General features: G+C 46.1%; 1 protein-coding gene across 27 annotated transcripts in view; it reads right to left on the bottom strand.

Moving 5' to 3' along the window:
• The window catches only part of NRXN1 (neurexin 1), a 2019102-nt gene that overhangs the window by 323560 nt on the left and 1671915 nt on the right, over window positions 1-23627 (bottom strand). The window contains exon 1 of one of the 27 annotated variants that reach the window (XM_069608392.1): window positions 7090-8461. The exons of 23 other annotated variants lie outside the window; for them this stretch is intronic. In XM_069608392.1, the coding sequence (XP_069464493.1) occupies window positions 7090-7351 (262 nt within the window). In that variant the 5' untranslated portion in view covers window positions 7352-8461. Of the gene's footprint in view, window positions 1-7089; window positions 8462-23627 lie in introns of those variants that run through there. 3 more of the 27 variants (XM_069608391.1, XM_069608390.1, XM_069608389.1) reach the window with 3 other exon arrangements.

Genomic DNA, 23627 nt, shown 5'->3' with positions numbered 1-23627 from the left:
TATGGCCTCTTCTAGAGGCCATGCAACCTCTCAGTTTCAGCTGAAGTGGCCCTATTGTGGCAGGACGAGACCTGATTTACAAATAGTCTTTCCTCTTCTCTAACAGCATGACACGTTGAAAAGCAATGGCCTGGAGGGTTGATAAGAGCATTTGCCTGTTGTTAAGATTGATTCAAAGGCTCCCATTCATCATTCTTCAGTTTTGCATTTGTCATCTCATGTAGAATGGGGGTGTCGGACGTGGTTTCCGAGGATGCTCTGCCAAGAGGCCTAAGCTACACCTCCCTGATGATGCCTATCGAGGCTCAAACAGGTCAGGGTGCCCTGTGGTCTCAAGCAGAATGACTATGACGTAGCAGTTTGGCCTTGCCGGCCCCTTTAAGGGTGGGACGAAGCCCTGTTTGCATATGGACTTTCCCCTTCTGTGATGGCATGCTTGGTTGAAAAAAATGGAAGGTCTGGAGGTGCGCTCAGAGCAATTACCTGTAGTTACGACTACCTAAACTTTCCAGCACCCGAATGCCCGATTTTCAAATGGTAGACACTGTCGGAAGTAGTGAGGGTTTCATAAGAGGTCGACACATGTTTCAAGATGTGTTTCCCATACAGACCTACATAAGCATGAAGAGGTGTTATACTGGTCCTTTAGTAACAACGTTCTCAGTGTGCAGCATATGCACATCTGTGCGGGTGTTTGAAACATCAACCATGATAATGCCCTCCATCCGTTTTGACATCCTTAGGAAAGCATTACTTGGAACAGGACCGTCTGTATCCACCCACAATGCTGTTTTGTTCATGGATACTTTTTTCATTCTATTTTGTTTTGGGGGTCTTTATGAAGCCTCCACATATATGTTCTAATCAATCTAATGCATCACAAACAACACAAGGGATAATATAATATTAATCAAGCTGGGTGGATGCGGGTGTGATTCCTGAATCATTTACAAAAGTTGCAGTCGGAGGGACTAAGAGGGAGACTTGAGGGGACACAAAACCTAACTTGTGAGTTGCAAATTTAGCTGGTAGTGAAGGATTTTTGTCGAATCTCAAGAGTGGAGTCTCGCAAGTTCCCAGAAACTGTGGTACAGAAACATGTTGGATTGATGTTGTCTACCTATTTTATGATTTAAAAGGTTTAGGGCTAAACTCATTTAGAGGAGGGTGAAGCTACTAGTCTTGGGAAACAGAATGAGAAGCTTGCCTCTAACCTTGCTAATGAGTGGCTGTTGGGGCTGTGGTTCAGACTTAAGGTGTTAGGCTTCTCGGCCATATAAACCAAACATAGCATCACTACTGCTTGATGCTACGTACAGATTAATACATACCTTATTTGAGCTTGTAGGGCTAGCCAACCTAATGATATCACAGTCTGCGTGTTTTGGCTGAATGGATATTTGATGCCATTATGTTAAGTACACATTCCATTTTGGTGGATTTGAGCTTCAGATGCAAGCCTTACAACCATATTTGCACAGAAGATATGCATTTTATCAGGGAGAAAAGATCAAATGCAAAGCACAATCCCTGGTGCTAGATGATGCCATGCATCATGGGATATGATATGATATGGCATTTATAACGTGCCTGTACACAAGTGTTTCTTGTCTAGTGTTTAGATACCTCTTTCTGGTTTCCTCAGACCTTCGCTGCCCTCTACCTCAGGCCGTTTAATTGAGTATCGCAAGTGGGGAATAATAATGACATTGACTATGATAGTGCTTGGAAGCTGACGATTTCTAGCTTGAGCGGTGCCTAATTCACCACATTTTTTTAATTAGTTTCTGCGGAATCAGTTATCATCGGCAGGGGAATTATCTGCACACTGGTCCATATGGATACCAGTTTGAGCAAGAAAGGGCCCTTGTGGGTCCAGGTCCAAGTGGCAATGCAAAGCCAAGGCTGTTTGCTGTGACTGCCCACTGTGCCTCTCCGTCCAAGACCTTTGAGGGCCGAACACGTGACTTGGTTAGCCCCGCTCTGTGTGCTGCTCTTGGTGGGGGCCGACTAGCGCGCTGCTTCTCCCTGTATGCAATTATGGTATGTGCTAACCCTGTATTCTGTATATACTGGAAGAGATGTGTGCAGGCGCTTTGCTGTTGCCCTGGGTGAGTCGGGGTATTCATGTCTGTGTGGCAGCTGCCCACTGGTGTCTGTCCTGCTGAGGCATGTTGTGTGTTCCATGAATGCCTGGATGGATTTGGTTTCATTATTATTCCGTTTCTCAAGAGTCCCATTGCTGATAGAAGAGCATTGTGGTATTACGGAAAGTGTGCACCGGTGCAAGTGCAATTAGCACTAGTGCCGCATAAAATACTCTTTCAATGTGTTTTTGCCCCAGGACAATGTGCCCCCTACTCGTGGTCCTTTGTCTTGGTGAAAGCAGGCATCGACATGCACTTGAAGACTATCTTTTTCATTAGGGCAAAGAATGCCCCCGCGTACCAATCCCGAGTCTCTGTGAGGAAGCCCGAGCAGAACAGTGGGTTTAGTATGGAATATAATCTGGCATTCCTGGACACAGTGTGCCAATGCAGAGTCTCCTTAAGGAAGCCCGAGCAGAACAGTGGCTTCAATAGGGAATATAATCTGGCATTCCTGGACACAGTGTGCCAATGCAGAGTCTCCTTAAGGAAGCCCGAGCAGAACAGTGGCTTCAATAGGGAATATAATCTGGCATTCCTGGGCGCAGTGTGCAACTGCCGAGTCACCACGTGGAAGCCCGAGCAGAAGAGTGTGTTCAGTTCTGGGAAGATCTGGCATTCCTGGGCACAGTGTGTCACTGCCGAATCTCCATGAGGAAGCCCGAGCAGAACATTGGGTTCAGTACGGAATATAATCTGCCATTCCTGGGCTTCAGTACGGAATATAATCTGGCATTCCTGGGCACAGTGTGCCACTGCCGAGTCTCCATAAGTACGCCCGAGCAGAAGAGTGGGTTCAGTTCTTGGAAGATCTGGCATTCCTGGGCACAGTGTGCCACTGCCGAGTCTCCATAAGGAAGTCCGAGCAGAACTGTGTGTTCCGGTCTGGGAGGTATCTGGCATTCCTGGGCGCAGTGTGCCACTGCCGAATCTCCACGAGGAAGCCCGAGCAGAACAGTGTGTTCAGATCTGGGAGGTATCTGGCATTCCTGGGCACAGTGTGTCACTGCCGAATCCCCATAAGTAAGCCCGTGCAGAAGAGTGGGTTCAGTTCTTGGAAGATCTGGCATTCCTGGGCGCAGTGCGCCACTGCCGAGTCTCCATAAGGAAGTCCGAGCAGAACAGTGTGTTCCGGTCTGGGAGGTATCTGGCATTCCTGGGCGCAGTGTGCCACTGTCGAATCTCCACGAGGAATCCCGAGCAGAACAGTGTGTTCAGATCTGGGAGGTATCTGGCATTCCTGGGCACAGTGATGTGCAAAGGTAAGACACGACTCTGCTGAACACGACATCAACGAGCACAAAGGAGTCTGCGACCACATTTTGCGAGTTTCGTCATTTTCAGAACCCCCAGACTTGCTGGAATGAAGCGGGGGTAGGAGGGGGCGGAGGGTGTTCTTTATCCCGCAGATCGCCAACTTGCCCGTCAGCGTCGGCGTTTCTCGGGGTGCTGCGAGGAGAGCTCCGCTGCCCTTTGGCACGAGTCTACGGGCATTTTGCGAGTAGCGTGCAGGCCAATGTCAGGTAATTGCACCCTGCCTCGCAATGGTTGTATTCGTTACATCATGCCAGCCTTCTCAGCAGGGGGCCTTGTTCTGGCAATATGGGACATGTGCCGTGGGTGCCAGAGAGGTGAACCACATAGGACTGCCTCCCAAATGTTCCCGCTGTGTGTGGATCGATAAACCGGCTATAAAGGAATCTATCAGCCAGCGCCTGAAACAACGGGCGGTGATGAGGCACTGCAGAATCCGCGACAGGGAGGTGGGAAACAACCCGCATTATTGAGTTAACCCGTTACACGTGAAATAGCGGCAATACGAGGATAACGGGGTCTAATTGTCAGCAAACACTTCGACAGCGAGACGGGTGAAACACAACACACATGGGAAATGCGCAGTGAGATGGCAGAGAGAGTGCTGTGCTATATCCCCACAGCGGCCCCCAAACGTAATGGTGCGTCCGCGGACTCGGGGCAAGGCTGGGCTGAGCTGGCATTGCTACGTTGCTGATTATTGAGGCCGCATCAGATTAAGGGAGGGTGTTCGGAGTATGTTTGGAATCCAGCGCACTGTATCGCTCCTGAACCCGCTCGGAGAGTCGAGTCGAAGCCGCATTGACAGAAGCTGTCCCAGGGGCTAGAGAAATGTGTGTTAAGGCAGTACAATGCATGACTGTCGAGGTGTCGCGCCGATGGCACTGGGAAGACATACTGGGGGCGGGGGGGGCACTGTGTCTTCCCAGTGCCATCTGTGAGACACCTCTGATATTCGTTACTCTTGGGACTCATTAGCAAACGACAAAAGCACCTTTCTCCGTCCCCCTACCACCGAAAGGATGTAGGCAGGAATTAGCCAACTGGCGGGCAGGTACGCCGCATCACGCCTATGCGCCCCACTTTCCTCTTTGCACATCAATGTATTGTTTGCAATACTCGCGCATTTGTAAACAGCAAATGTCCCCTTTCCGGGCAGCAGCGCGCTTTGAAAAAATACACAGCAAGCAGGGCCGTGCTTGGAAGAGGGTCCGCGCGCATAAATACGCGCAGGTGAAGGATTCGATGCGCTGTGCGAGCTTGTAAACCTTGTAAGTGACGCGCCGTGATCGCGCAAATGAAGCGTGGCGAGATAAGGAAATGAAGAGTGATGGAGCGGCGCCTCCCGAGGCAGCACCTCGGCCTTCAAGGGCGCTTTGATGTCGGCCCGGCGAACTGGGCGCTGCAAATCGGGCCGCGCCTTATCAATTACTAAAAGCACACCGGGATATCCTGGGGCACACTCGCATGGCACGAGGGGAGGCGCCCACTCTATAGTTGTGTCATGTTCTAGGGCATTACGCGGGGACCAGCCACCCAGAATGGTTTCACAATGCTTTTAACATTGAGATGTTTTTTTAATAAACCAAACGATGAAATCTATGAACTAAAAAAATAAAAAAGAGAAATGTGTGGCAAAGGTGCCTTTAGTCGCCAACTCCAACTACATCTCCAAAAAGACTGCCATTTGCAATTGCCGATGTGTTGCCCACACAAGCCGTTCATTGCACCCCATACGCCTGCACACGTCGTTTCTCTTCCGAGGACCTGAGCACGAGGACGCATTGTTCCCATCGTGCACTGGCCGGGCGAGCATGTTCCCAGGAACGTGTGTAATGCACGATCGACGCGCGGGAGGCAGCCACGGGAGCATAAGAATGCTATCTGAAGAGGGCAGCATTTCATCATCGAGACCAGGTTCAGAGATGGAGGGCCGTGTGTGCCAAGCGCGCAACGCATCGCTGTGAAAAGGTGATCGCATTAACAGCAAGGACGGTATAATATGGACACCCTCATTGCAGACCAATTGCCACACATTTCTAGACACGGACAGCAGGGGGGAGGGGGAGCTAGACTGAGGTCGACGGGTAGAGTGAAGGGCCTCAGGGGTGACGCTGACTATCAAGGGACCACAGAAAAGGAGGGAAGAAATGTGCGTGAACAGGTGCGCGGCAAAGGTGGGCACAGCAGCGGGCAAGGCAGTCTCTTAGAGAAGAAGCGCCAGCCGTGCTGTGTGGATGGCAGGTGGGCAGGTACCCAGGAGGACAGGCACGCAGGGGGCAGCGTCACGGGCTGCAGAGACGTTCCCAAGCCTCTCTCTCTCTCTCTCTCTCGCTCTTTCTCTCTCTCTCTCGCGTCACCACCGCTGCCGAGACTGCTCTCTACTGGAGGTTTGAGGGATTTCTACAGGGTGAAGCACTGCTTGTCCCACTCCGGGCTCTAGCAGAGCTCACAGCAGACAGGTTTGCAGTAGAAGTCTCACGGCACCAGCGGCCACAGTCACTTAGTAAAGGCAACAGCGCAGTCCAAGGTCACAGGTGTGGGGGATATTCCCGAATCACTTGCCAGGTTGCTTTAGGGGAGCAGTCGACCCCTCCGTTGCAGCAGTATCCAAACAATTGAGCATGCAAATGGCCAGTGTTTCTATGGTGAACTCATTTCTGGGAGTCACCGTGCTGCAAAGCCCTCCATAGTTGGGCAGATGACGTATCTGAAGCCCGGTAACGTGCAAGTTGCAAAGGATCACACCATTTGGTGGATTGAAGCAGTGACTACTATTCTTTTCACATTGCATCGTTCAAAGTATACAGTGGATTACATACACCGCACCCCAGACGGGACCCTCGCCTGTTCTGTTGCAGTGAACGACACTCACAGTTCTAAATACAAACTGCTTATATAGTAGGTCTGTCGAGCCACAAACAATCAAATCCTGTCAGGTTTTCAGAATGACCGCCGAACATGCAAATAATCTCAAATAAAATGAAAAGTCTGTGCTCATCACCTTTCACCATACACACGGGACACAGAAATAAATATCAACATATTGGGTAGAGCAACAGTGAAACACAATGCAATGAGCGTTCCCGGTACTTGGGATAACTTACACTATGCACAATAATCCACACTACTCCTCTGTCTCTTCACTAGAAATGCCGGTAGTGTTGTATTTTTTTTCTGCTAGACGTGTTTTGGCTTTTTGTTTTTTTTAGGCCAGAACTAACTGACATCCCATTATTCACCACTGAGGGCACTGGTGTGTTTAGAAATAAGAACTCTGCAGTACCCCATAGGTACACTACGGGGCTCTCTTTTTCAGTGTAATCAGAAGAAGCAGACACCTCAAGATAGTGTACTCTGTGTACCAGCGTTACATAAGCACATGTTGTGTTTATGCAAGCACACATCTGAGTATTCATTCAGTCATTCATTCATCCACCAGGTCATTCATTCTTTCATCTTCACCGGGGTCTCCTAATCTGATTTTTGAATTGGAATAGCCTGACTGAATAGTTCCCACAATTCAATTGTGTTCAGCGTGGTTCACACATCACAGTCGCGGTTTGCTCCGTTCACACACATCATGTTTGTGATGCTGGATGAAACATGCAAGCGAGAGGTGACCCACCATGTCCCCGCAAGGAAGCCGGCGACCTGTAGATTGCAATGGGCACAGAAGAGAGGTGCTTCCCGCTGGGACCGCTGCCTGTGCTGTGGAAGTGGTGAGCACCCAATGTGGAGGCAGCACCCAAGAGGCCACTGAGGAGAGAGAGCGGCACGGTCCAAAGCATGGCCAACCGTAAGAGGAGGAACGTGGCGGTGCCCAGCCCACCGCCCACATAGGTAGGGGGACCACCGCTGTTCCATTCCACCCCCAGCCGTGGCTGCATGGCGGTGGGGGACAGCAGGGAGAGCCACCCACGGCACAGATGCTGCCCGATACAGTCTTTGGGCAAGGGACTCACAGCGCCCCAACTCCTGGCATCCTGGGCTTAATGAGACTGGCTCCCTTATTCCAGAGTCGGTGTCCTAGTCGTCCAGCTCCAGGTGCCCTCCTACAGCAGACACACCGGGCACTGAGCTGTTCTAGCTCCAGTCCCACCAAAACGGAACAACCAAGCATCCAAAACCATATCCGAGGGAAGTAAGACTCCGACTCGTGCACTTGTTCAGTCGAGCCCCCCGGAGCCCAAGCACCAGAGAAGGGGGGTCTGGTCATGAATACTCCGCGGACATCAAGTCCAGGAGCGGGAGACGATCCACGGTGCAATCAGCCATCACAATCCACAGGGCTTCCCAGCAGGTGCACGAGGAGTTTGGGAAGAGAAGCGAGCCGTGCTTTCTGGTTCACTTGCCACCTTCTATGCCCAGTGCAGGGGCGCCTCAGCACACTCGGGCAGCAGCAGCGGCGCCCCGTTCAGCGGTGCGTGCCTCGGCCGCCTGACGGGCACACGCCGAGCGAGAGGATTTCAGAGAACAGTGCAGCTTCCTGCAAGAAGCTGCGCGGGGAAACATGCTTGCGAAGAGAAGGCTATGCAAATCTGCAGTCTCCAAACAGCAAATCACAGGAGCTGGGATGCAATGCAGAGGCAGCGTGCGTCTGTGGAGGGAGGGAGGCGAGCGCCCCAGCTCGGGGAAAATCTTCCGGCGCTCTCCTGCAATCAGCCAGCACATAGGAAGCAAGTCACAAGTGCCTTACCGCGCCGGCATCCCGTCCTGGGAAGGGGGGGATGCACCCGCCGCACATCCCGCCACCAACATCAGAGGCACAACTCCCAAGGCATGCAGACAGCCACCCCTCCGCCTCTCCCGCACCTCCCACTGTTCACATGTCCGCGGAACTTGCAAGCCCGGCTGCACGCCTTAGAGGGAGGACACCGAACAGCTGGGCTTTCTTTTCTTTCGCTCCCTCTGCAGATTAACATTTGCTCGGCCAGGCGCGTTCCAGCCCCGTCTGTGCTGAGTGTGTCAAAGACAGTGCCCCCACCTCTAGCCGAGATTTAATGAGCTGCACCCCAGCCATGGACGAGCACACACAAGCACACACACGCGTGAAGTAGTGTAGCCGTATGCACACAAGCACAACGTAATCACATTATATAGACGGAGAGGCAAAACAGCACATCGCCACCGGTGAGACGGGAAGATGGCACAGATGGCATCTGCTGTGGAGATATCACGATGCAAGCCGCAGATCGCAGGTTTTCGTCTTGGAGGGCTTGACCCAGGCATGCACTAAATGCATGCCTGTACAGAGTGCTAGTAAATTCTTTTTTAAATTATAGCGCTACGAAGCAGCACACCAGTGGCAATAATATCTATCATTGTAAGATATGATATAAAACAGGCACCCCATGCACACAGTGGCATGCGTGCACCACCCACAGGCACGCAGTCATCTCTTGGTGGTTTACCCTTAATAAGATCGTGTTAAGTGCAATTCTGTTCGTTTTCAGACCCTACAATCATCTGTGTTCTCTGCCGCTCTGCATATGGACTTGCTCACAGGTTGGCACCGACGAGTGCCAAGGTGTCGGTAGTGTGGTACATTATGCAATCATTTCTTCCCGGGTTCCGCAATGGGTTGCTCGCTCTCCTTCCCCAGCCTCAGAAGATCAATCTGACCCCCACCTGCATTTCTGAAAACCGTTAATCAGGTTTCTGCTCACTATCGCTTGCGCGGGAGAGCCCCCCACTCGCGCCCTCGCACCCCCGTCCTGTTCACCCCCCCCCCCCAGTGAGGTTGCCAGGCTGATTCCCCCGGAGAGCTCTGTGTTTATCTTGACAGGTGTTAGTGAGATCTGCAGGCTCTCGCTGGAATTGTTAGCGCGTGGCTGTGAGGTAGAGTACGAACGCCTTAAGTGTACAAACTAATGAACTTACCTCATTGCTTCCCAAATACAAGAATACCTCACCATGAGCCGGATTAACCAGATTAAACCAGACTATTACACACAACGTTGTCCCTGTGGCGGCCTCGGTTGTCTTTTCTAACTCTAACACATAATTCAGGAGCTTACCCTCTTATCTATGTCCTGCTTCATACATATTCCAATAGCTCGGATCCTAATGATATCATAAAGACTGCCCTTTCGCTCCTCGATCCTGCTGTGCCCTGTGGGCCCGAAGCAGATATCAGTCTCAGAAGGCGGCCATCATATCAGCCACCCCCCTCAACTCCCCTTGAGCATGTGACTCAGACATTGGGCCTCATTACGAGGTTAAACGGCGCCGTAAAAGGCTGCGGCGCCGTTCAACCCGTTCCGCCACATTACGAGGTCCCCTCGCGGGACACGTTAAGCACGCCTGGGAAAACCAGGCGTGCATACCGGGTCCCGCGAGGGGAAGAGGGAGCAAAAAACGGGCCATCTCGTAATGGCCCGTTGTTTACTCCCTCTCCCATTCCCATTCGGCCCTATGGGGGCTGAAATGGGAATGGGGATGAACTGTGTCCGTGTCCTCGAGTGAGAAATTACCAGGCCATCCGAACTCGGAATGGTCCGGTAAGTCCTCATTCCAAGGACACGGACACGGATGCGGTTTTGCCGGCAGCCATGCCGCCAATAGCGTCATGGCTACCGGCATACCTCGTAATGAGGCCCATTGAGTTTTAGTTTCGCTCACAGGAAAACACAAACCACATTAGACATCCACATCACACCATTTTAGGTCACTAGGTACAACTGGGATGCGAAGAAGCCCTGTGCAAGGTACTGACTGAAGAAATAACAAGACATCATGAACCTTGGTACAATAGAGGCTCACAGGTCATAAAATGTATTAAAACCTCCTGGAACTTTCTTCTGTTTAGGATCTTATGAAGGTTTCACTTTCAAGTTGGGCTACAAACAGTGCCTGTGCTAAACTTTGCCCCAGTGCTGATACCGTGCACAATTGCGCTTGCACCAGTACACAGTTTTCTGTAATCTGACCCCAGGAGTGTTAAATTACCTCACAATCAGAGAAGCAATAAAATGCAGATAGCATAGATGGAAGTTTAGACCGCACAAGCAATATATTCAGAACATAATCACTGGGGCGTGTAACAGGAAATGCACACACCCACACACATGGCACTTTCCATGTGGCACTGTGAGGAATTCGACCATCTGCACAGTGGGTGTGCGCTCGCCTGGTCTTTTTTGCAATTTTAAATTAAATTGATGTTAGATCAACCCCATAAAATGTGTGGGGCTAATTGGCACACATTTCCCTATGCTCACCGCACGACATATGCATACACCCATATACTCTTGGTGGATACAGCCTAAAGGCTCAGCCCCCCTGTCATATTTCATTGGGATCGGACAGGAGGAGTACATAATGCATTTTCAGGAAGGGACGGTCTAAACCTTACTCCTGCCATGGCCAGCCTAATTAACAAACAAAGGATCCACAGATCTGCTATATCATTTTGCTGAGCCCTGTAGCTGGTGGCATCATTGACATACTAATCTGAGTTGAATTCAAACAGGTCGATGTGGGGCCTGGCTGCAGAGGCTAACAAAGGAGACAGGAAACCCAACATTCTTTCACATGCACTGTGTCAATCTGAAACTAGCTCCCGCCCTCAGTATCGATTGACAGTGAAATGTCATGTCTGGGACTGTCTGTATTACAGAAGTCATTTCCACAGGGGGACCCCATTCACAAGGTATGAGAATCTGGTTTGGGGAGCCAGAAAGTCTTGTCTCGATGCAGCCTCAAGGAAGACCTGCCACTTTAATCACAACCACAGAGTCCTACATTAACCAAAAATACCCTTTGCTCCACAACAGAAGGAAGATGGGTGGGACTTAGCTTTTCTGTTGTAAAGCACTCTACTTATGAACTCATGCATACAGGAGATTGTTGGTGGGAACCCAGTCATTAAGGTAGGCTGAGCCTACACTAATCCCTGCGGTTCATTTGCCTTTAAAAGAGGGCAGAGCCCCTCTTTTTAGCAGATCTTCAGAAGACTTCACAAGGAGTAACAAGAAGAACTCAGCATTAGACACTGGATGAAAGTACAGTCTGCCTTACATCTTCTGCCAGTGAAGGTAAGGCCAGGACCTTCAACAGGGAAGCAAAATCCCTCCCCTAAACATCTCCGAGAGAACAAAGAGAGATACCGAATCCAGAGGACCCTCCAGCAGCTCCAGAACCGGTACCCAGCCAGCACACAGAATGCCCTGCTAAGCTCTGTAGCAAGCTTCCTATGTGGGAAGTGCCAGAGAGTGTTTGAACCAATCCATGGACAAGGCAGCTGCCTGCAACACTCTTCTCAGGTTTGGGCCATCGACCTTAAAGGAAGACACACGCCCAGTGAAGAAGCTAGGATGAGTGCATCGACAAGCATCTGACGACGTCCACCTTTATTTGTTTATTTCTAACACACCAGCAGCCCGCAGGCCTAAGGGGCGCACAGATATACTTGTGGGCAAACATATATGGGACAGGATAGTTCCAGAGAGCCTGGGTGGGCCAAATAATTAGTTTGGGTGTTTTACGGAAACAAGAGGGTTTTTAGTGCCCTGCGGAAAGCTCTCACATTCTCTTCGATTCTAAGATTAAGCGGCAGGGCATTCCAAAAATGTGCTACATGAACTGGGAAAGATCACCCAAAACCCCTGGCATGTTTGAAGCCTGGACAACAAATCAGTGCAAGATTAGAGGAGCGCAGCGATTTAGTCAGAGAATAACGAGAGATTAAGGTATTGAGGTATAACAGGGCGTTCCCAAAAAGGCAGCAGGGAATAAGGGTGGCTACTTTGAAATGGATCCGGTCCTGCACCGGCAACCAATGTATGATCCTCCTATACTTGGAGATGTGTTCTTTCCTTGAGATATTTTTGATAATCCGTATAGTGGCATTCTGAAAGACTTGACACCTCCGAACACAGGAGGAATTTTCCCCACTAAGCAGATCATTGAAATAGTCCAGACTTGATTAAATAGTTGCGTGGGCAATGGTAGAGCTGTTCTTTTCCAAAAGATAAGGCCAGATATTTTTCAACATCCAGAGATAATAACTGCAGTTCTTGCTTCTTTGACTGACATTTGCATCTGCATTCAAGGAAGAGCCCAGGACAGTACCTAAGATTTTTACTTGATGCACAGTGAAAATACAATTATTACCCAATGATAAAAGGGACTGTAAAGTCAAGGTTGTATAAAAAGATCTACTTTATTCTTATTACAACAGACCGTTCTAGCATACTACAAAATACAACCCAACCTGTAAAGGAACACAGAGGACAGACAGTTTCAAAGGGATGCACTCTTGATACCGGCAAGGAGGGTAGTCGGTAAAGCAATCAGTCTTAACTGTTCAAAGTTTTTTGGTTTCAGCACCAAGGGAGCAAGGGTCGTAAATATCACTAGGAACCTTCAGGGAAGGACCATGGGGACAGAACCAAAATATACCTGGTGCATTGAGATCATTGAGATGATTTTAATGCTCGTCGGGATCGAGTCGGATCCAGGACGCTTTGCAACTCCTGTGACAGAGTTGAAATGGGAGACGGCGGGATGCAGTTCAGCAATCAATGCTGGATGGTCAGCTGGAGGCTGGCATAAATTCCGTCTCAGGGTCAAGAATCGCAGTCTCTGTTCTTGTTGACAGATCTGGAATGCTGGTCCAGGTGTCTCGGGCGGCTTTCGTGACTGCAGCATGACAACAGTCTGTGATGCAGCCGGTCAAGGTTCGAGGGCTCAACTGTCTCGAAAATGTCTTTATAAGATGGATGCTGGTTGATACTTGTTGTGGCACTGCTCCTAGCTTCTTTGCAGTGCTCGTGTCGTCCTTTAAGGTGGACGGGCCAAGGCTGAGGAGAGTGTTTGAGGGCAACAGCCTTGTTCTTTGTTCTTTGTTCAGAGACTCTCTGGCACTTCCCAACTAGGAAGCTAGCTGGCAGAACCTAACAGGCCAAACTGTGTGCTGGCTGGCTACTGGATCTGGAGCTGCTGGAGCTGCTGGATGGGTCCTCTGAGACTGGTATCTCCCGCTGATCCCTGAGAGAAATTTAGGGTAGGAATCTTGCTTCCCTCTTCTAAATCCTGGCTTTTCTTCACAGGGGGATGATGTAAGGCAGATTGTAACATCACCCAGGATCCAAATTAGTCCCTTTTCATACTCCTGTCAAAGTTGTCAGATGATCTGCTCCACCCTCTTTTAAAGATACATGTGCTCCAGTGATTGGTGCAGGCTAAGCCTACCTTAATGAACCAATCCAGGGCCCTCGCCAACAATATTCTGTTATGAGGTCATAACCAGAGTGCTTTGCAACAGGAAAGGTAAGGGGTGACAACATGTACTACTAAGTCCCATCCATCTTTCTGTCTATTGTGGATCGAAGTGTCTCTCTCTTTAATTGAACTCTCTGTGAATCCTGATCAAATCACAGGTCTCCCTTGAAGTGTGTGGCGAGAACAGACTTTCTGTCTCCATCAAATCACATACTTCTTCCCTCTGAAAGGGGGTTGCCTGCAGGGGTTGCCTACTGTAAACATTTGTCCCAGACATGACATTCACTGCCCTTCATACAGAGAGGTGGGAGTTAGCTTCAAGCTGACACATTGCATATCAAAGAGGTGTTGGTGTTTACTGTCCCCTGTGTTAGTTCTGTGACCAGGCCCCTTCGCAGCCATGGTTTCATTAAGCTCTCTTTAGTATGTGCTGCCACAATGCAGAACTTTGACAAGAGAACAGGGTGGATCCATGCAACCTTTGATATTTTAATTAGACTGGCCATGGGCCAAGGAAGGTGTTAAGCTAAATGTGACAGAGAAGACTGTGCCTGTAGGCTGCGCCCCCCCGGAGTACTCTTGACTATGTGTTTGATGTGCGGCGAGCATAGAAATATGTGTGCGGATTAGCCCCACTCATTTTCTGAGGTTGATCTCCCGTCATACATTTTAATTACAAAATTAAATTCAGCACCCAGAAGTGGCCTGCAAGTGGGATGTTTGGCTGAACGTCCTGTTGGAGAGTTGCTGGAACTTCGCTATGCAAGTCTCCGTCGGTGTGCAGAAGTTGTGTGAGGACCGTAACTTGCTATAAGCAAGTCAGCCTCTGGACTAAGCCTGCCCCATGACTACCCCACGACATCACTGCCTTCTACTTCTGAGCCGCGCATGCGCACCACGCACACGCACCCAGAAGTGGCCCACAAGTGGGCTGTTTGGCTGAACGTCCTGTTGGAGAGTTGCTGGAACTTCGCTGTGCAAGTCTCCGTCGGTGTGCAGAAGTTGTGTGAAGACCGTAACTTGCTATAAGCAAGTCAGCCTCTGGACTAAGTAATTGCTTTTGCCCCCATTGGACTTTATGCTTATTTCCTCATTGAGCTCCTCGTTGGGCTCGTTGGGCTATTCACTGCACCGTAGAAGCTGTATCTAATTGTGACTTCTCCTTCCTCTTTGCAACCCCGCCCCCTGCATACCCCACGTCATCACTGCATTCTACTTCTGTGCTGCGCACCCAGAAGTGGCCCGCAAGTGAGCTGTTTCGCTGTTTGGTAGGGTGGCGGATAAGGGGAAGTGTTATGCTGATATAAGGAGTTTTGTCACTTTGCTGTTTAGTGTAAATTCCCGACGTAAGTCGTAATTGCACAAATTAGGAAAGGAAGTATAACCTTTCTCTCTATTAATGGTCATTACTTAATTTATGAATTAACTGGGTAACGTATCTATCGAGCTGTGCTATGAAGAAAAATAAGCGCAAAATGTTCACATATAAAAGGACTGGTCCTGTGACCAGACGAGAATCAATGGCCGAACCACGACTATACAACAACATCTTATCTGCCCCACTTGTTTTCACCCCAGTGCGTGGTACCATGAGAATGGCCCTCGCTCTTCCCCTAGCTCCATCCCCTCCATCATCTATGGACATAGCAATGATGAATTTGAATGAAGGAAAGGGAGTAGGAGAAGAATCGATACTGTTCATTGAGTCTGGGTACGGAAACGACTCCAAATATGTAGAAATTTCCTCTCAGGAAAATGATAATGTCTTGGAGACGGGGGTTCCATTATCTGAAATTGACAGTTCTTTTCTTGATTTGTCACAGTATCCTTTAGATAAAGAGGCTGAGTCAGAAATAACGACGGCACAGTATTCAGTATGAGCTGATAACTGGGTGAAGGGGCCAGATGATAACTTAAATAGTCAAATATTAGCTGAACTATGTACACACACAATGTTGTTAAAACAGCTTATTATTTCTGGGGAAATGCAAACATTTACCCACACTAATAGTGGGGAAATGATATGTCACTCGATTGGAACCATTACTGATCAAACATCACAACAGGGGGAGAGGGGAGGGGTCCCTATGGGAAATAATCCTCCAGTGTCCATACAGGTACCATTGGAACGGCCCAAAAACCCAACTTCTCCGATTGATAATGATATATGTAAAGGGATTAAGGTAGGAAATGTTAATTCCTCTGAAACAATGACTAAAGAGAGGCAAACAAGTAATAAAAAGAAAAATCAAAGGAAAAATAACTATAAAACAAAGTTGGGGAAAGAAGCCAATAATAAATGGCGAAATTTTATCAGAGGAGATATCATGCCTTCGCACAGAAAATCAAATACGGATGATGATGGGGAAGATAGCATATTATGCAGAGGGGCTGGGGGCTCGCTAGTGGTTGACTCCATCGCAGATAATTTCAAGAACAAGGGCATACAATTAAATTCTAGAGTGCTGGCTAATGCAGAGCCTTCTCCGATGAAGACTGAACAGCCTGCTAAGGGGAATCCTTTGAATTGTTTCCCAAAAAAATCTGTAATTGATCTAACTGGGCAAGTAAATGTTGGGACGGTACCTTTGGGCATGAACAACTCAACTGATTTGACTAAAGTGGCTGTACGGAGTGCGAATAGTATATCCGGCCCAATTCCTCAAGACGTAATAACTCGGGATCCTGAGTTAGAGTCACAATGTGGAGTGGCAAAGGCAACTCATGAACAGATACAATCTGGAAATTCGGCACGGTAAGGTGACCTTTCTGTGGTAACTTCATTAGGTACCATGAGCACTAGAGAGTGTATACAACAGAATGGTCCTGGGTTGCAAAGATGTTTGTATATTCCCGCTCTGCTATGTGGGCAGGAGATGAGGGATGGAATGTGCAATCAGATTATGAATTGTATGGATAAACCTGAGATGGGGAGTAAGAGGGGCATGAACAGGTGATGGAACGTGTTATCCGGAAAGTTATCAAAATAATGCTGGACGGTCATGATAACCTATGCATGGAACAGCCAGTATTTGAGAAAGTTCAACCCAAGGACATTTCAGGGATTACCATGACATCTAATGAGACGCAAGTGGATTCTAATTTACAGGCTAAACATTAGTCTAGACAAAACAATGTATTAGCTGACCCTGTAGGTATCATGGGTGGTCAAGAGTATAGGCCCACTATTCAAGCAGAACCCCCATCCACAGAGCAAATGTTGGAGAGTGAGCGCAAATGTACTTCTCCTATTCCAGGGGAAGAGCCTAATCTGAGACCTCCGCGATACCCATAGAACCCAATTGTTGTGATGCACTATCTGTTCACCTATGGTGGTCCGGTACCACTAAACCATGCCTGAATTCTGGTATTATTTGGGGAAATACTGAGTCTTTCCCTGATTACATCTGGTGATATGAAACGTATAGACTTTGTACACCCAACTAGATACGATTTTGTTTGTGTAGTCTTTTATTCCCGCACAATATTACTGTTGGTTCTTAAGGAGGTAGACACTTCCCATAGATTCGGCTATGACCTGGAGGGTAAGGGTGGTATGGCTTTAGATAAGGGGGAGCAAAGGGAAGATTGTAAGGTTCAGAAGCTGAATTACCCCAAAGCCATAAATTGTAAGTCTACTGATGGGGGTTTGGCTTTAATGAACCTCGTCTAAGGTGGCTTGCACTGACACTACAGGACTCAATCTTACAATTGCAGGGACTGAAACCTAATAGTTAATATCTTCAGTAAATTGACCCTGGTGAGCTGGAACACCAGGGGTAATTGGTCTCTGAAAAATTCCTCAGAAATATGTTCAGTGTTAAGCAGGAGTTCCATCATGTGTCTGCAAGAGACATGGTTCACTGAGCCTTATGTTTTGGATGGATATAAAATGCATTCTGCTTTAGCCACTAAATGGTGTCTGGCATTATTGATACAGATTAAAAGTAATAACGTTTTAGTATACTGTAATTTATTGATAATAAATATATATTGGAATCTTGAGCTGGAAATAAAAGAAGCATTGTTGCAGCTAGGATATATCTTGATGAATTGCCAGGAACCTTTTCCAAATGTGATGGTTTTGGTTGCAGGAGACTTTAATGCGGAAATACAGAGTCACAAACGTGTAGAAGCAAACATGGTAGGAGAGCACGGGGCTTCATTGAGTTATTTAGCAAAAAAATGGGGAAATTCTCTGCAGGCCTGTTTAATGCTAGGGACCTATTGAATAGTAATCTTGACCATACTACCTGGTTTAGAGGTACAAAATCTAGCATAAATGATCATGTCATTCTTCCAGAACCCCTACTGAATATGGCTACTGAATATAATTTAGTAAGGACATTTTGTAGTGATCATAAGATCCTTGAGTTAAAATTTGGTGGCGGTTGGGGTCAGGGTCTAAAGGCTGCTGTCAGCCTGATGTTCGAGTAAATTCAGCTAAAACCAGAATTGTATGGCATAAAGATAATGTTAGCAAAACCAGTTTAGTTTTTTGTACTGATTTTAATACCTCTAGTGTTGGCAAAAAACTAACTTTGTACACTAGTGACTTTCTTGTCATTATGTAATGAATATAATTAATAATACAGCTATTCCTTTAGGTGTCCACAGTAGAAGGACAAAACATATACACGCATATGATTCCACAGTGAGAAACTACAAGAACTGTAGACTAAGAGAACTTAGATATCTATGTAAAACCACCTATCCCTTATATGAGAAGGTTGTATTAAAACAAAAAATAAATAATAATTAATAAATTAAATAATAAGAGTAAGGCGCATCGAGCAGCTCTCTATCAGACTGATGGAGAAAATATACTTTTAGCATTAAAAGATAATACCTCTAGGTCCTTCTGGGCATTGATGAATAGTAAGCTCTCTGTAAATTCTGCGGGGCAAACCATGACCATCTCGGAAAAACAATGGGAAGGGCACTTTGGAACTTTATATGCATCAGCAAATTGCACTGAATGAATACCTTAAAACATTTTTGATTCACCATGGAATTTTTCAATTATGCAGGAGGACATTAAAATCATTATACAGAAGGTGTTTTCTTCAAGGGCTGCTGGACCAATGGCCTGGCCAATGTCATATTTAAACAAAATAGTGATCTATGTTCCAAAATACTGTATATCTTATTTAAAGACATCGTGAGGACTCAGAACATCCCCACATCTTGGCGCATTTCCTATGTTGTACCTATATATAAGAAAGGTGACCGGTCATATCCAAAAAACTATAGGCCTATCACCTTATTGGATGCAGATTATAAGATTTTTTTCTGGGAATTTTCTGAATCCCATCCAAGTGTGGGCCAATACAAATAATGTCCTATCCAGATTTCAATGTGGATTTAGGAAGCGTGTTGGAGCTGATGTGGAGGGACTTCTGTTAAATGTCATGCAGGAAACAGCCTGGAAAGTCGATGGCGTCCCTATTTACATCGCATCGATTGACCTCACAATGGCATTCAATATGGTGGATAGATCTCTGTTTTGGGCAAAGTTAAACCATATAGGTATGCCACCCGATCTGCTTTCCATGTTATTTCATCTGCACAAGGGTTCAAAGTTGCAGGTCTGCCTAAATAATTTGGGAAATTTATCTACACTAATTAACAACTACAAATGGCCTTCGACAAGGTTGTGTCTTTGCACCTACAATTTTTAATTTGTATATATCTGATGTTAAAGAAGTGCCGAAGGAGACTGCATTCACACCACCTTTGGTGGAGGGAATTAAAAGCAGTTGGACAGCCTATGCGGATGATTTCATGTTATTTGATAAGCCCCTGCTAGGGCTGCAGCGCCTGCTTTGTAAATTTAGGGGCTACACATTATTTAGCAGTCTTATGATAAATGAAACAAAAACTGTGATTTTACAGTTGTATTCAAGGCCTCATGTAAAGACATTTTCATGGTATTTAAACCATATACAACTTTTGGTTAAACCATATTTGAGATATCTAGGTTTCCCAATATATGGGGATAAAAAGAAATTAAATTACAGGCATTATCTAGATGGAAAAGTGGGTCCCTTAGTGGTTCAATTAAAAAAAGTAGATGCTAAGTATGGAAAGTTTTCTTTTCTATCAACCTTTCGATTCTATAAACAAAAGATAATACCGCAGCTCTGTTACGGTCTTGAGCTATTTCCACTTTGGGCAATAGAAGAACTTCCCACATATGAAGCTTGTTTGTTAAGAGCAGTATTTAAATGTTTACTGAGGTGTGTTCAGCTGGCTGCAATTTGCTATGAACTAGGCCTATTATCAGTGGTTAGCATGGTCATGTGGTGAAGGATCTCATTATTTCAGAAATTAATTACTACTCCAAAGGGTACTTTATATGACCTGTTGAGAGATGGTTACTGTGGTGATACTACTAGATCGAGTTATCTCCACAAACTTAAAAATTGAATGTTTGAAGTATTTAAATAAATTGGGAATGCCACTTAATCTTCTTATTTTTAATCCTGTTAAGGCTAAAAACAAAATTTAATGGAGAGACTGGAGTGTCACCACGGAAACAGTATTAGAAACCCGTTTGTATAAACACTTGGTATCCAACATCAAGTGTGTAGGGACCCTTGAACCGTATTTGACCTTGTTCACAGTTAAGCGTCTACAGCAAAGGTTTATGCGGTTTAGATTTAATGTTTTACCAACTCGTGAAATTATGGGTATACGCACAAACGGGTCAGAGTTCTCTACAAAATGTAGGTTCTGCAATGAATTGAGTGTAAATGAAACTTTGTAGCATGTATTTATTGATTGTACTGCCCCTAGAAGTGCACGCATTGAGCATTTTGAAAACTTTGTTGCTAGCACTGAACACGTCAATTTGGATAGGTTATGGTGGCAAATGTTGCATGGTAGCGGGACCGCTTTACAGATAGCTTTAATCAGGTTGGACAAAGTCTGCAAATCGCCAAATATGGGCAACAATGTTGCTAAATGATGGCACTAAATGAATAATTGTGTGTCTGTTTGCAGCCACTTCTGTTTTTGGAGTAGGAGGCTGTATTTAGTTAAAAATATGTGTACAAGTTATACCAGTATTGGAGGTTAGATGTAAATAATCTAAAAAATTAGGAATTCTATCTCGGAATTAAGGTGTATTTATGCAATGTATCATTCTTTTTAAATGTTTAGTTGATTCTTTATTCTTTTTTTGAGTTATCATGAAATTGGATTAATGTTTTTTCTAAATTCTGAAATCTTTATTTATGTTTTTGAATTGTATCTTTGTATTTTGTAAAGGTTATGTTTGTAACCAAATACAAATAAATGAATAATAATAATTACAAACCCTCAAAAAAGCCCAGGTGAGCGCAGACTCCCTGTGTGGATGGTCGAATTCCTCACAGCACGATTAAAATATTACATTTTACACAAAGAATCAAATGTGTCATATAACCTTTCAGCCAAGTGACTTAAAACATAGATCTGTGTGCATTGTGAACATGAGGTCATTCTCTAAGAAGTCTAAATTTGGATGCCCTATATTCATTAAAAATGATGAACATTGTAAGTATTAATATCTTTCTGAAAAATAATTGTGCCAATTTTATCTCACATACCCAGACAAGGCCCTAGGCTGGGGGGTTACAGAAATCCATAGTTTATTAATGTACCACATTGCTGCAATTAGCCATACAAGAAAAAAACGATTTAGAATTTAATATTACTCTGAGAAAATCAGTCCACACTTTCTCTTTTATATTTATATATGTGAAAACCCAGTGGAGATTAGGGGTGTGTACGCTCTGGGATTGGCTGACTATTGTCAAAACCAATGGAAGAACCTCAACAAGAAAACATTGTGACAAAACCATGCATCAGTGTGGCAATATTGTACATTTTACAAAGTAGGACATATACAAAGGCCACTCTGGAATTGAAAGTTTCAGGAAAGAACATCACATGTTCCTATTGGATGAGTGCTGAATTTATATTTACATATTTTTGTATGGGTTTTCACCACATGGTTATACAAACTCCTATACCACAATGCAAAACTCCCCCCTCGCCAGGTCCCCTTTCACCCCTCTCTCCTCTCCTGCTGTCCTCAACAAGAAGAATGAGGTTTATTGTTCTGCATGTGATTTAAATTATGCAATGTCCAATAATTTCAGTTTTTGCAGACACATCAGGACTCTAAAATCATATTTCAAATAATCCACCACTGGACCCAAGATATTAGAGAATCTTCCCATGTTATGTTGCTGTGTAAATGTCATCCTCTCGAGTACTATTACATTCCATAGCTGTATCCAATCATGATGAGAAGGGATAACTGCCCCCTTCCATCTCTGGGCAATCAACAATTGGGTTGCTATTAACATGATTGCTATTGCTTTCCTACTGGGCTTGTCTGGGGGACCCCATCCCAATTTCCTTACTCGCAGTAAGCATACTCCTAGCGATGCCTCTGGGAAGTTTAAATCAATGGTCCTCGTTGCTTCATGTACCTCCTTCCAAAATACCCCAATCTTTGGAAGAATCCACCATATGTGTAGCCAGCCCACCCATCCTCTGCAGCCTCTCCACTTCTCTGGTCTGGAATGCTTGGGTGAGCATAATGATAGTCCTCCAGAGGGCTTCCTAGTGCTGTTTAGTGATCTCTTTTGTCAGGTCCTCCTGCCTTTTAACATATAGAATCATTCCTCCTTTGGTTTGCCCTCCAGGAGCAGGTTATAGATGGCCAATATCAATCCTTTCACCCCTGAGTGAATCACGATAAATGTCTTGAATGGTGCAAGCTCTCTTAATGCTGTGTTTGTAATGGCCAGGCTGAGGACGCAATGCCTCAACTGATACTATCTAATGTGTTCCTTTTTCCTCAACCCAAGTGCCCATGTACACTCCTCAAATCAGAAACCTCTCCTCCTTGGAACACGTCAGTTACCTTTTGACAACCAGCCCTCCTCCATATATTGAAGGCCTAGTGTTACATTGCCGGTGATAATGGTGGGTTACGAAAGAGCGAGGTAAATGATGATGGAAACGAGGTTATGCCATAGCTTCTAACTAGGTGGTCCCAGGTGTCCCCAACTAACTCAGTTATTTGATTTAAATACATGTTCCAGGGTTGGTCCTTTGTGGGGAGCCACAAAACCTTGTTAAACAGTTGGGCAACCACCACCCCATCCAATCCCACCCAGACTATCCCTTCATCCGCACTATACAATCCTTTAAACACCCTTATCTGCACTGCCTTGTAATATGCCCTAAAGTCAGGAATAACTAGCCCTCCCCTATCTCTAGGAGCCAAACATATTTTCTTTGCTATTCTTGGTTCCCCTCCCCCGATAGAAATTGTAGGGTTTGGCACCGGAATTGGGAGGGACTTGAATAAAAACAACACCCTAGGTAATACCATCATTTTAATTGATGCCAATCTTCTGAGCCATGATATCGTCAGTGGGGACCACCCAGAGTGTTCCACTCTTATTGTATTCAGGACAGATGGATAATTTGCCTCATATAGGTCCTGAACTGAATATATACATTATCTGGAGATGAACATGCCTTGTCCAGGAGGGAATTCGTTTCAACTTAACCGGGTGAAGATATGCTTTCCTGAAAAATGGAGCAAAGGACCAGCAGGAATCTGCTGGTTGGGAATTTCTAGGGAACATCTAAGGCTCTCTATAACTTTGTTCCTTTAAATATCATTTCAATGTGAGTATGATAATTCCCCAATAGAAATGGTATATCTTCTCTACAAGTATTCTTTTGTTAAAGTCCCAAACATGAAGTTGTCTGGGAATGGGTTACCAAAAAACATTTATTTTAATTGGGAAATGAAGAGTGCAATTGCACTGTATGCAAAGTCAAGTGATATGACATTGCAATCCAACCCGAAAATAAATTAATGAGCTGTGTGCTCAGAGGGATCTTGGTAGCATCGTGTGCAGTCTGTGT

This window comes from Ambystoma mexicanum, chromosome 4q (assembly GCF_040938575.1).
Source record: "Ambystoma mexicanum isolate Mex_15411 chromosome 4q, UKY_AmexF1_1, whole genome shotgun sequence".
NCBI lineage: Eukaryota > Metazoa > Chordata > Amphibia > Caudata > Ambystomatidae > Ambystoma > Ambystoma mexicanum.
The sequence above is the reverse complement of the archived record's forward strand: the minus strand, read 5'-3'. Positions and strand labels throughout refer to the sequence as shown.